Here is a 14,580-nt window from a genome sequence, read left to right as displayed (position 1 = left end):
TGGTTTGTTTGTTTTTTCCTTGTAGAATAAATTAGAATGCAGCTGTCATTTTACATGTACTTTTTTTCTTTTTGAGTGTAGCAGCAGGGTGACTGGCATTTTCTATGATGGAAAAGGAGACAATATAAAGTCAAAGTAGTCATTCAGATCATTTAAATGCTCTCTAAAGTGATGTGGGAATGAATTTTCTCAGCATGTACCGAAGGACTCTCCTGTTCGAGCACAAAAGATTGAGATCTTAAAACAGAACTCACACAGCTTTCTCGGTTTCACTCTCATCTCTGTCTTTCTTTCGTCGGTCTTTCTCCATTGTGAAACTATGGTAATTGCCTTCTTCAAAATCGGGGTTTACAGCCAGATTCCCTCTCGTTCTTCAACTGTTCAACTGTTCAAATGTTCCCCGTCAATCTTTGGACTTAAATCTATCACAAAACCAGTCACACAGCCAGGCAACTCAGCCATTTTGTATTCCAATATCCCCCTGTGTTTGTGTCAGGATGAAAACGCCTGCCGAATGCCAATGAGAGACAAGACTCCTTTTCCAAGTCTGTTTGGTGCATTTCAGGAGGTGACAGATTATTTATTTGCATAATGTTTGTGAAGTTATCCTCCTCTGTGTTTGGACTTTCTCATATTGGGGCTGATACTGAATTTGATTATTTTCATACAGTTATTATTCATCCACATAAATGACTGTAATGAACTCTATTGTTGTAGCCAATACAATGCACGATTTACACATAAATATAATATTCACTTGCATAGTCGTACTGCATGGCTGAAAGTGCTTTTCCTTTCCATTGTTATCACCACACTTAAAGGACCAGTGTGTAACAGTTATGGAGCTCTATCAGCAGAGATTAAATATAATATTAATAAGTATGTTTTCTTTAGTGTATAATCACCTGATAATAACAATCGTTGTGTTTTCGTTACCTTAGAATGAGCCGTTTATATCTACATAGGGAGCAGGTCCTCTCTTAGCCCAGAACGGACAAACCAAATTCTGTTAACTTTTCCTGCTCGGGCCCAGAGTCGTTACTCGCTCCCATCGCCGCTGCTCCCTCTCTCTTGCTTCACCACTCATTTCTCACATACATACACATTATATGCACTGGCTCTGCTCCAGATGGCTCTAGATAGGGCCATTCGCGTTTTCGCCGTCGGCCACTGTAGCTCTCCAACACGCGTGGCACACAGGAAATGCTTCAGTTGGTTGCAATCTCCACACCTCACCGCTAAATACCGCCAGATCCTACACACTGTTCCTTTAACTGTCATTATTAAAGGTGCTCAATATGGAATTCAGTGACTAGTCGGCTGATCCGACAACTAGTAGCTAACGGTGCTTACAGCGCTAACAGTGCAAACAATGGCAACAGCGCTGACAAAGCTAACAGTGTAAAGCTGGGTCGGGACGGCGTTTTCAGTGGTAACCGCCATATGAGCGCAGTGCAGAGCGGCGGCCATTAGCTAACCAGTGGGGCACAACAGAGAGACTCACATACACCGACATGCACGCACAGCTATGTAGACAAAGCAGAGAGAAGCTCGGATAACAACACACAAAGAGGGAGAGCGACTTCATTCTCTGCTCAGGTAGACATTACTCCTCTATATCTTTACATTCTCAATATTTGTTTGCTGCTATATTAATGTTCTGAATCCTGTACATGGAACCTTTAATATGCATCCTCAATGTGCATCGCCACAAACTCCTTTTTACAGAGAATCATTTGAATGGGACACTCTACTCGACTCTCCTAAATATTCAAGTGTGATGTTTTACTTTCCCACAGTTCACCCTGGCTGTGTCCAGAATGAATCACTGTTCCATAATTCCGCAATGGATTAATTAACTCCACGCTGGGCTTCATGGCCAAGCTTTTGAAAGAATAATGTGACTGTGACCTTGATGGTACACTTTAATGATTTCAAACATTATTCAAAGAAATGTTACTATTGTGTTCAGGTTAGCGATGCCAATTTCTGTTAGAATACTGAGACAAGAGAGGAGGAGGGAGGAGGAGGAGGTGTAAATGAAGACTGAGAGAGGGCGGTTTAATAGATGTAGTTACAGGGGAATGAAAATACAGTTTCGATTAATACCTCCAGGCTTAAACTACAGACCACTGCATGAGGAAGTGAGGCAGAATCCAACAGTGATAGACAGAAAATGAAAAAGAACGATGCAGTTACACATGGACAATGAAACGAAAAAAAAACACTTTAAAGTAGGGCGGTTTAACGAATAAAATATTTAATCATGATTAATTGCATGATTGTCTATAGTTAATCGTGATTAATCGCAAATTAATTACACATTTTTTTATCTGTTCAAAATGTACCTTAAAGGGAGATTTAGAGGTCGAGGGACCCCTGTGAAAGTGGCCATGATAGTTTTTCCTCACCAAAATTTAGCGTAAGTTTGGAGCATAATTTAGCCTCCTTTGTGACAAGCTAGTATGACATGATTGTTACCAATGGATTCCTTCGGTTTTCTAGTTTCATATGATGCTAGTATCTTCACCATATTCAAGTATCTTCTTCTAGCTTTAAAGCTAAGCCTGCTACAACCTAAAAAAACGCAAGTTGCGTTAATGTGTTAACGAAATTAGTGGGGTTACAACTAATTTGCGTTAAAGGTTATTATCACTTTGATAGCCCTACTTTAAAGTTATTGATAGTTTTGGGCATTTTGTGCGTTCTCCTAATACTATAGCCTCAATTATAACCAAGGTTTTGATCAGACCAGTAGTCAAACTTTGGCTTGAAGCTGCTATTTCCTGATACTTGGTGATCTCTTATTAAATTTGACATTGTACTGCCAAAAAACTCCTACAACCTAAAAATAATTAGTATTTCTCCCATCATTGACTGACACATCTCTGATTTCTAATAAAAGGCTATTTGGGTCTGACTCTTGGTGCAGGCCTGAGGCACCACTTTCGTGTGTTATACAGGATACCAAAAGTCAGGAATAATTGGGGAATCTGATAAATAAATGAGTATTTACTACTGATGATCGAAGTTCGGATTTGAACCCGCACCATCATTCACAGACCATAAATCCATGAACTTCAGCCTCCTTTGTAATTCTTTCAACTTGCCTGTTTAAGGAAAAATAAGTGCAACAGGGAAAAAAACGGGTTTTCTATCTTAGTATCATTACAGACTGCTCAGAGCTCAGAGACCATGCAAAGGAGAGTAAGCGAGGGAATGTGAAAGAGAAAACTGACTTCACGCTGGATTCCTGGGAAGATAAATCAGAATAAAGCACCCAGTGAGGTTAAAAAAAAGCCCCTTTTTGTTTTGAGTGTGGACACAAATGCACACAGCAGGGCAGGGCTGATACCGCTACTTTAAGACTTTTCTGCGTGGAGCCTTTTAATTAAAACTCTTTTAATTAAATTGTCCTTGGCAGTCATGCTGCCGTATCATTGTTTGGCACTGCTGTTTGTCTCCCCTGCCTGTTACATTTAAATATTACAGATGAACAAAGGTACTATTTTTGGACTTCATGCACGAATACATTTTATATTTCACACTGTCTTTGTACGGTATTTAAGTGCTGATTTTATTTTTATATATTTTATGTTTTTTTTTTATATTTTGTACATCACAAGTAAATCAAATCACCTGCTTTCAGAACCAGTGTAGACCAAAGACTGAAAAAATACAATTTATTTCCTCACTTGGTTAAAAAGCTGAACTTTAATCACTCATAGAAGAGCAGAATAGAACTTTGCTATATTTCCCCACTTGTAATTGTCTCAGTGTTTGCTTTGACTTTGGTAAACTGATATTCTTGTAATTGCGTCTGCCATGCCTGCCCCTCTGCCCTGACTTAACAGTCGCCCTCCTCTCTTTCTACCCAGAACCAGTATGGCTACCAGGACCCCAGTTTCAGCATGGAGGACATGCTGGCCACCCTCCCCAGAGTGGTCTCTGCACCACCGGTGTCCGGAGGCTGCCTCGCACCACAGGATCTGTCCTCTGGCGGTGGATTTGGCCGTGGCAACCAGGACGACCCTCGCTGCAATGGAACCCTGAGGAAGCAGGCCTCCCCAAGGTCAAGTACCCTCGGGCCTGGCTCGGTTCTCGCTGCAGGACAAGGTAAAGCAGAGTTTTTTTCAGAAAGTTTAAGAAACTGAGGGGAATACCAATCTCCCCACTAAGTGTGTGTGTGTGTGTGTCCTAAATCAAACCAGCAGGTGAGCAGAAGACAGTGAGAGACAGATGGATATAGTAGAGAGTAACAGGGTTTATAAAACCAAGACATCAGTTCAATTAGCTGTTAAAAATCTTTTTCACACATTAAATAGACGGCTTAGAGATTGAATGCATTGTGCATTTTAGGCATTTTAGTGAATTATCAGGTGATTTTAATACATATTCTATGGTTGTGTGGATATACCTTTAACCAAACATGATTATTAAGCCTCTCTGTTTCAAGTACTGATTTAATTTTATCAGTTATTATTAGTTATATAATATTATTATTCATTTAAAGGGTAGCCCTTTTCCACACTTCCAGTAATATATTCAAATACAGAGTGAAAAAAAAGTTGGTATTACCATTTAAAACCCATAAATCATAACACATAAACCATAATTTGTGCAATAACTCATCAATGAAAAAACACCTTCAGGCGAGCAGACAGCCTCTCGCCCTTCTTTGACTGAACCTATCTGCTGTTTCCTCATTGGTATTGTAGTATTGTGCTGTGACGATGAATCACTCACCAGTAGAGGATTTGGGAGATGAGCACAAAAGGCTAAGCTCGTGTCTAGCAGCTGTCTGGCAAAACTGAACCACATATTACACCTCTCAGTCAACAGGACAGAGGCAGCAGCAGCACAGCCAGCTTCTAGTTCTGTTGAGCTGCAGTGCCAGATGTTTTTGGGCCCATTTATGCCTCTTTTGCAGATGTGTTTGGGTGGGGAAAAAGGAGAAATCAAACCTTAAGTAAGCTCCATAAATAAATGTGTATTATTCATTAATTGGAAGGTGGTGGCGTGGTGTGGTTGTGCCGTACTGGCGATGGCTCTATTCAAGCACAAGCATAGTGATCTAAACATGGTCGACAGATGAAAAATGAAAATTAAATACAGAGTGCTTGACATTAGCCATAGCCCAGAGAGGTAAGTCACAGAACAAAAATAGATAACAGTGCACAAGAATGGATTGCTTTGAAAATGATGCTTGTTTATTGGTGAGGAAATAACTTGCATTGAAAGGATGACGCATATAGCTACCACAAATCTATATCCAGGATCCTCTCATTCATGGAGCTACGGTTCGTAAAGTACCATATTCAAATTTTTTCTTTCTTGCTTCCTTCCTGTCTTTTTGCTTCCTAAGGTGGAGGAGAGGACAGTAGTGCACAGCGTTACAGCGCCGATCCCACCGGACTGTTAGCAGAACGAGCAGGAAAAGGAGACAAGGACCAGGACGTCTACATGACGGCCATGAGAGACAAGAACAGCTCAGGTTACTTTGACAGTTTTGAGAGCTTTTGACTTATTGGCTGGAGGTTAATAGAACTGAAATAAATACTTAATGTTTATTTACAAATTGCAAGTTTTAATATATGATATGTTAACCAAGAGGACACTGAAATGCAGTAAGCATGTATATGACTTTTTAGTGGCTATAATAGCTGCAGCTTCAAAAGAGATGAAAAGATCTTATCTAATCTTACCATCCCTCTTTTTATTTCCAGACTATCTCAACCCAGTAGAGGAAAACCCCTTCGTCACGCGCCGTAGGAACGGTGACGCCCACGCAGTGATTGACGGAGCGGGCTGCCACACCCTGCACATGGCCGGAGCCGCTGCTGCCTCCAAGAGCCAGTCCACCCACGGGGAGGATGAGTATATCAACGAGCCACTGTACCTGAATACCTTCCTCAACCCGGGAGACAAGAACGGATTGGCCGGCGCGGTCTCCATCTCTGGCCCCGGGTCCTCTGCTGCCCAATCAGTATCGCAGACAGTCAACCCATCAACGTCGAGCCACACGGTCTCCTCCACCGGATACGTGGTTCCCCCTGGCCACCTCCCCCACCCGTCGTATCCATCACACACCCTGCACCCGGGGCATTCAGGACACGCTCTGCACTCAGGCATCACCAGCAGCACCATCATGTTTGATAAGAAAGGCAAGAAGGCCACTTTTGACAATCCCGAATACTGGCAGCACAGTCTACCCCCGAAGTCCTCGCTGCACAACCCCGAGTACCTGCAGGACTGCAGCACGCGCTTCTTCTACCGGCAGAATGGACGCATTCGCCCCGCTGTGGCCGAAAACCAGGAGTACTTGTCCGAGGCTGCTATGAAAGCTGGCAATGTGTTGCCGCCCCCTCCATACAGACAGAGGAACACTGTGGTGTAGTGACCAACCTGTAGCACAATGGAGGTGATGAATAGAGGGATAGGGGGTGGAGATAAATGGATGGTGAACAGTCCTCTCGTTTCCATGCAGTACTTCTCAACCTGGTTCTCCCTGAACACGTCTCTCTGTTATGTCTGATTGCAAGTATTTTAGTCTCACTCTAAGGTTCTGCCTTTTCTTGACAGGACTACAATAACAGCCTCACTTGACATCAAAACCATCTTTTTTAGCGCCATCCTCGGCCATGAAAAGCAAGCAGACACATTTCTTCGAGGTTCTATTCTGCAGCACACTGTCCTGCCATCCTAAAGTATCAGAACGGCACAAAAAACAACACAAGAAATGAGAGGTTTAATCAGAGAAAGGAGAAATAAACTGAGGTTAGCCCAAAGAGAGGATTATCGCCATGACCTTACATGCTTTTCTTTATTATACACCCATCAATTACACTTCACCATGTCCTTTTAGCACATTTTCCACCCAGATAGATGCACACATTGCTATTGCTTGTGTGCAATCTATCAAATGACACATGCACACGCAGTAGTGTCGTGACTTACCAGCAAACCCGCAGTCATGCCGAAGAGCCCAGATGTGACTCGCATGCCTGCCCACACGCATCGTTGGCTTTAGCGCACCAGTAATGGAATTCAAACATTTATCACACGCAGCTCATATCATACCTAAAACATGTTAACACACCTGCAGCCTTGACACACCAACAACATCCATACATGAATTCATAAGTAAAATACACGCACACTGACAGATAAGCTTGCTGCCACTTGAAATGTATTCTGGAGGAGAAGCTCAATTGACCTTGTGCTGGAAGACTGTGTGTGCGCCGATAATGGCAGTCAGTGTTGCAGCGCAGAGAAAAGGGTCAGCGGGAAAGTAAATGCCACCGCGGTTTTATGGAAAGCTGTGATATCGCCCGGAACCTGGTGGAAAGCATTCGGCAGATTATTAGCACGGCTGGGGTGGGCTTTAAAAGGTTGATCGCTCAGAAGACGACCCCTAACTTCTCACGTCTTTCTTGTTCCACTTTCATCCACAACAACCCGGTCCGAAGAGCCAGCAAATCATCCACTTCAACATTACCTTCATGATATCATTGTAAGCAGCATCGTGACTGATATAACCAATGGTAACTGCGGTACGAGGAATAATGTTTCATTGGAACTGGGGCTTGTGAATGGACAGATATCTTAATAGGGAAATGAGTGTGATGATGGTACATATAAAGGGACAAATATACGATTTTAGCATACATTTTTTTTTTTTTTTCGGCATCAGGGATCTGTTTACCTTGTCACCTTGTCTTACTCTTACTCTTACGCAAACAGTACAGACGCCGAGCCACGAAAGAGCACTGTGGTTGTGGCAAAGAGGCTAACCCTGCAGAGCTGTAAATAAGCCAATTACATGTCAATTACCAGACAGATACGTACAATGCCAGGAAAAAGGCTCTGTGGACCGAGCTGTGAAAAGACGAGGATAAAAGTTGTTTTTGCACCTCTCTGTGTTCATACTATTGTATGTCATAAAACCAGAAAATGAACTTTGAGCACGTAGTCACGACTACAGGGTCTGGCTCTGTCTCTTAGCGTTAAGGTGGAGCAGGAGGAAAGACTGTCAAAACTGTCTAAGGAGAACTCCTCCACATTTTTACCATGGAACACCATGAGAAAGCGGGACACTTTCTTTTTCTATTTGACGTTAATGGTGAGACATTATAAGTTATCACTGAATCCACTGATGGCTAGCTTTCTGTACTCATACAATACTGCCAGATGCCACAGTAAACTCTGATGGAGACCACTAGCATCTGTCGTCAAATGACTTTGAAGCCTAATTCAGGCTGGGGTTGATAATTTAATAGCACTTAATGCTTTGACACAGCCAAATGACTTCGCTGTTATTCTCACTCTAAGCGGCAATTCATTAATTGTTTTTTTTCGTCATGTTGCAACTATAATTTACAGTGAGACGCTGAGGCCTCATGTTATCTGTTTCATCAGGCATTTTACTAACAAAGGAGCATCCCCACTCTCTAAAGAATATCATGGTACTAGTAATAAGTGGGGTTGGGCGATATACAACGATTTTTCAGTACCGTTCAGAGCCAGGTAGCTACCCTTTTGATATCTCTTCTTTTACTAGACTATTGCAGACACTGCTGACAATATTTGATTCACATGATTTTTCTATCAGAGGGATGAAATACATTGATTGTTATTTTAATCACTGGATTAAAGCGGTACTCCAGCGATTTAGCATTGCACTTCCAAAAAGTTGGGGGACTCATAAGAGACAGAATAATGGTCAACATTTAAGGAACGAAGGCCAAGATATCCTAATTCTAAAAGCCTTTGCACACCAAGTCCATATTTTTCGTTTGCGTTACTTTAAGCCGTCATCTGATACACTGCTGTCTAATTTTTCCTACATCCTTTGTTTTGCGACCATCCTCGATTCCAAGCTGTTCTGCAATCACCTCTCACAATCTATCTTTAAATTATGCTTCTCTGTATTCTTTACATTGTTTGTCATAAAGTGCTTTGTTCTGGTAGACTTGAATGTGTTTATCAGATGCCATTTTGGATGATGACATACATGGACGGTGGCTCTGAGTGGTCAAACAACCCTCTTAAAAAAAGCAGAAAATCAAACCTGTTCCAAAAACTTTAATAACGGACGAAAGTTTCGGCGTCGGTGTGTAAACGTGATTGACACAATGTGAGGTCATATTTATTTTTAAACGTGTGACAATTTTGCACGAAAATTTCGGACTCGGTGTGCAAAGGCCTTAAGTCTCTAGTATGAGTTAGGCTTCAAAAACGCAAAGTCCTACAATTCCCACAATGCAACTCAAACTCAACGCAGCTCAATTAATTTGACTCCTTCTACCTCCTAAACCCCATACCTCCACTTTGTAATGCAGGCTTTTTGTTAAAAAGTCTCAAGCCCAAGCAGAGATAACCCTGATGACATCATCTGTGACATCACCTGGGTTATTTTCTCAAACTTTGAAAAGATCCCTCCAGTGAAGACATTATACAGCTGTTTTCATTCACAGGCTGAGTAGTACAGCTCGTGTCTTGTAAACTGAACGTCATGTAGTAAATTGGTGGAGTGCCCCTTTAACCAAAAACAAACGCAAACAGTTTCTCGATTGAATTTCCAGAAAAATGTACTATATTATGATGTATAGTGATATTATTAATAGTAATATAAATCTACACATACCCTGAGATTCGATCTATATCGCCCAGCCTGAGTAGTAGGTGATAATATTATGAATTTGGAGACCGACTAATGCCTGTGCACGTCTCACTGCTGACGTAGTACGCAACTACTGTTACACAACCTTGTGCCTCTACATCGAAAACACCAGGCAGAGGGAAGGTTCAGACAAGCAGTGTTGATGATTTACTGTCCAGAACACAAATGTCACCCTGGCACAGTGTTTTCTCCACCTCTCAGGTTTTATGGGGGAACAATAATCATCCAGTTGAGCTCCAGCTGAGGCACACGTTGCCACATCATAAAGGGACATCAAACCTATTGACATAAAAGTATAATTGAAGATAGATTAGTGCCATGATACCACAGACGCACTGCTGAAATGTGCAATAGAAATGTGAATTTTATAGGTGGGGGGGGGGGCCTGGGTTTAAATGGTCAGTCATGAAGTCGGCACTGTGTTAAATATCATTGACATTTTTCTGTTGCTAACTTTTGTTCTGCTGATTTCTGCTGAGTTTGAGCTCACACTTACAGTATACTGTACATCTTTGTGTAAATGTGTGCAAGCGTCCTCTGTATGTATTTAGAGTTAAAAGTCAGTTATGTAAATCTATTTTTACCATCACCCATAAGATATTAGTTGTAGTGCTTGTAGACTACTCTATGGCCGTGTGTTTAAGTGCAATGACAGCAGTGGATGGTCGCCCAAAGGCTTGGTAATGGATCTCTATGGAAAAATGAAGCCAATCTTCTGGAGGAGAAAACCTGCTGGTGCTCTCAGCCAACGAGCATCGCAAGGGGCTTTTAGCTTTTTGAATGCTAATTCATCCACTTTCCCTTGTTGTTCTGTGGGGAAATCATGTTCACCCAACATCTCACCCAGCGCACCAGCTGAGAAACCGTGAACGACAGGCAATAGGTTGTAATCCTGCAGCGGGGTTAAAACTAAGGTATTAGCATTCCAGATATGTTACCCGACCAATGCATCAATGTTACAAAAGCTAGCAGGGGAGAAGGTGCGAGTGCACTGTAACTGGCAGAGGAGACCAGAGTAGATTGCCATTCTTTCTTTCTCCTCAGAGGTGACGGCAGGATTGTATGTAGCAAACACTGTTCTGCAGCCGAGGCAGTGGAAACCGAAAAAGCAGCTATGTGGAGTGAATATGAACAAAGACTAAAAACAAATCTGGAAAGGGAAATTGCGGTCAAATGTTAACATGAGTCATAGTTTCATGTGAAAATATATTGTGTTCTGTGTCAAGGTAAGCCTCGTAGGTACGGTAGTTATTTAAAGGAGCACAATGGGCCCTTTTCACAGCAGCCATTTTGGCATGTCATAGAAGGATAAACACAGGTGTAATTGATCAAATTAATTATGGTCACCTTATAGTTAGTGTCACAGCCATTCCATTGAGCCAGCACGCACAATACTAGGACCCTGACCCACCTAAATGGAACAAGGCCATATTTTTTTGTTTTACATAATACAAAGAAACAAAAGCAGACAAATAGACACGACAGAATTGAACAAACCTAAACAAAACAAACAAACTGCCAGCTCAGAAAAAGTGCAAAGGTGCATGTTGATCCATATGACGACTGAAATGTCCACAAGTGGATTGAGGATCAGAAATAGTCCAGAAAGAGTCCATGGAACCTAGACCAACTTATGTTGAGAAAGGCCCAAGACCATGGCCAGAAAACTGAAAACCAAATTATTATTAATTACACCTGTGTTTACCCTGCAATGATGTCATAATGGCTGCTGTGCAATGGACCTATAACTCCCTCTCGATACTGACTGCTACCAGTAAACCGGCCTTATAGTAAGTTATATTTATTTTGTGCATCTACTTTTGTTTTGGGGTTTAATGTATTTTAAACAAATGCTATCATGAGTATTGTGAATGGTGTTGTTTTTACTCTCGTTTTTGCTCTTCAGGGTGTTATTGTGGCAAGAGTTTCTTTTTATATATATATATGCAGTTTGAAGGCTTCATCATCTAAAGTCTGTCATGTTCTCTACTCAGCTTTGAAGCAATTACAAGCTGTGTCCCAACTCAGGGGCTGTATGTTTGTCCTTCAGAGGAACTGACATCCAGGCTGATCCTGCAGCCCATTCAACAGGAAAAACTGTTGGTATTGTATGTTTCAGCAAACTGGGGATACGTTGAAGGGCGACGTTTTTGCTTTCGGTCAGAACAAGTGATTTAGTATAAAGAGCAAAAATAGACATACCGGGTGGGCGGAGGGTGAAGTGGATGGGTCCAACAAACACAAGGCTTTCATCCAGGAGGCCGCTGTTCGCATCCTATCACAACATTCAGTGTCTTTTTCACTGTACACACGTAGTAGTTTTAAGCCCAACCATGTAGTTCTTTCCTAAACCTAACTATAGTGGTTTTGTTACGGTTGTTATGTTATGTTACGTTTGTATGTTGTTACATTATTATTTGAACACAAATCATGATATTTTTCCTAACCTTAACCAAGTAGTTATGTTGCCTAAGCCTAACCAAACGTTAACCACGTGACATTGTGTTTCTGCAAGCGTGATAAGAGGCTTATATGAAATGTATTTATGGCTTATTTTTAGTTCAGAAAACGTCGCCATTCAATGTATCCATGGTTTGCAGAAACGTCCAATGGTAAAAAAAGATTTTGGCGACTGGGTTGCATGTTATTGCCAAGTGACACTAGATTAAAAAAGAACAAAACTAACGTTGTGTTCATGTGCTCCTCGTCAACTCATTAAGTTTTTGCAAGTTTCTCACCAAGCAGTTGTCCTCAGACGACCTATGACATTTAAACACTAGTGGTTAACTTGGAGAGCTTTCACGATACCTGCCTTAACAGTACGATTTTGATATTTCACCTCAACACATGATGAACAAGTGGCAGGTTAATAGTGCAAATATCAAAGTTTACCGGTTTACTGGTTTACTTCTAACCACCATTGAATAACATGTCCAGGCTGCAAACAGGAACAAACAGCGGGGTTCGTAGCTAGCTTCCATTGTTTACACCTTGCAGTGGCTTTTTCATTGGTTTAGTTAATGTGATATGATTGATATCTGATAAATATGACGCTTTACAAGCTTTACAAGTTGGCGAGAATTGCCTGAGCACTGACTGGTGCACAGTAGATTGTAGGTTATTGAGGACTGCAAATGATAAACCAGTTGTCATAACACCAAGGGACCAGGGACCTTTGAAATGGGACAGCCCTTGTTGGACCTTTAAGACGCATCCGGCCCAGAAATGAGGACTACGGAGGGTCCAGCCCCTGAACTGGGACACAGCGACTGTATTTATAGAGTGTGCTCTATTTCACTTTTGTATGCTTTTATTATTCATATCATGAGGGCATTTTTCACAGCATTGGTAATATCAATCCACCTGTGGTTTAAAATGGTCTTAAACACACGTTACATTTCAGAGAACTTCACTATTAATAACTCAAAATAGTTTTTGGTCAATGCATCATCAAACTTTTTTTAAAGGGAAACCATAAAGCAGCTGACAAAACTCATATTCTACCATTGTAATAGAATCAAACTGGCTGTCATACTCTGATTTTACACTGATTCATATGCGTATATTCTACCATGCCATGAAAACTGGGGTAGACGACAGCGGTTGAGTAAGCACAGTTTACAATGTATTGAATTGATGGTAAAACTGTAAAATGGAATAATAATTGTCTTTTAACCAAATGACAAAGACATTCAGAGAATGGGTCACTCGACAGTTTTACCATTGTTAGAAAAATAAAAAATAAATTAAAAAGTGGATAGTATTTTTATAGGTAGGTAAAAGGTGGCCAGGTGCATCTGTAAATAGGACAATGATGCTTCTTTTTCCAGCTGAAGATTTTTTTTTTTTCTCCTTGCATCATTGCATTTTTATTGGTCTAATGTACCTTTATTTTTTTCTCTGGGGAATATCTTTTCTGTATAAATATATATACAGTATATAAATGTAATTTGAAGAGTGAACTCTGATTTTAAAAACGCTTGCAGGGTCTCTTGTCACCCCCGCCCCGTCATTTCCCCTGTGATTGTGTGATTGTGTTTTCAGCACAACTTGGTGGATTTTGTGTTTCGACCTCTGCTCTTGCTCACTTTGTAGGAGTGTTTTTTTTTTACTGGGTGTATTATACCTCCACTACCCTCCACGCTTCTCTCAGTATTATCCACCTCTTGAGATTTTTTTAAAGATTTTGTACACTCTTAAAATGCTGTTGCAATACTAATGAATATTCAATATGTCATCCCCTTTTCTCTGAACCTTTCCTAACCAATGTTATCAATCCACCAGTGTCACTTTACACCCTGTGTTTTAAGGACCTATATACTATATTTCCTTGAGTAGTTTGATTTCCATTTGCACTGAGCTCAGTCATTGTTTACTTTCAGATGATATTCAGCTCTTCATCCATTTGGGGCAATACTGATTGAATGGTGTAGCAATATCATGTTACAGCCCCCAGAGTGACAGACACAATGGAAGACAGTTTGCATGGGCTGGATTGATCCTTTCAATTACTGATATTTGCTTGTACAGAGGTTAGTACGTTAACTTTTTTTGGCTTCATCAGGACTTAAAATGTTCACTCTTTTCCAGAAGTTTAACAGGAAGTTAATATTTCCATTTGACAGGATCGTTGCAGGACTTTTTGGGAGTTTGGCACATACAGTATGTCATCTTACCTAATATCTGATGTGAGGACTGGCACCAAAATCATCATGTTTGAACTATTTTCTTTCTGACTCGTGATCAAGCAGTCCGTCTCAATACTGATGATGTTGATGCTCATACACTGAAGCTGAATGAATGCACAATTTGACAATTTGAATATACTGTTGTAATTGATATTTCAATTGTAGAAGACTCACACACAACTTGTGTTGTTTGTGAATTAAAGGTGCTGT

General features: G+C 41.0%; 1 protein-coding gene across 3 annotated transcripts in view; it reads left to right on the top strand.

Annotated features, from left to right (window-relative positions):
- Window positions 1-7,734, top strand: part of LOC119499855 (receptor tyrosine-protein kinase erbB-4-like) — a 352,862-nt gene extending 345,128 nt beyond the window's left edge. For all 3 annotated transcript variants that reach the window (XM_037789066.1, XM_037789067.1, XM_037789065.1), the window contains 3 exons: window positions 3,879-4,116; window positions 5,366-5,494; window positions 5,727-7,734. In XM_037789066.1, coding sequence (XP_037644994.1) covers window positions 3,879-4,116; window positions 5,366-5,494; window positions 5,727-6,397 — 1,038 coding nt within the window. In that variant the 3' untranslated portion in view covers window positions 6,398-7,734. The remainder of the gene's footprint in view (window positions 1-3,878; window positions 4,117-5,365; window positions 5,495-5,726) is intronic.
- The last annotated feature ends 6,846 nt before the right edge of the window (window positions 7,735-14,580 follow it).

Source organism: Sebastes umbrosus, chromosome 13, assembly GCF_015220745.1.
Source record: "Sebastes umbrosus isolate fSebUmb1 chromosome 13, fSebUmb1.pri, whole genome shotgun sequence".
NCBI classification, from domain to species: domain Eukaryota; kingdom Metazoa; phylum Chordata; class Actinopteri; order Perciformes; family Sebastidae; genus Sebastes; species Sebastes umbrosus.
This window is presented reverse-complemented; position numbering and strand designations above follow the sequence as displayed.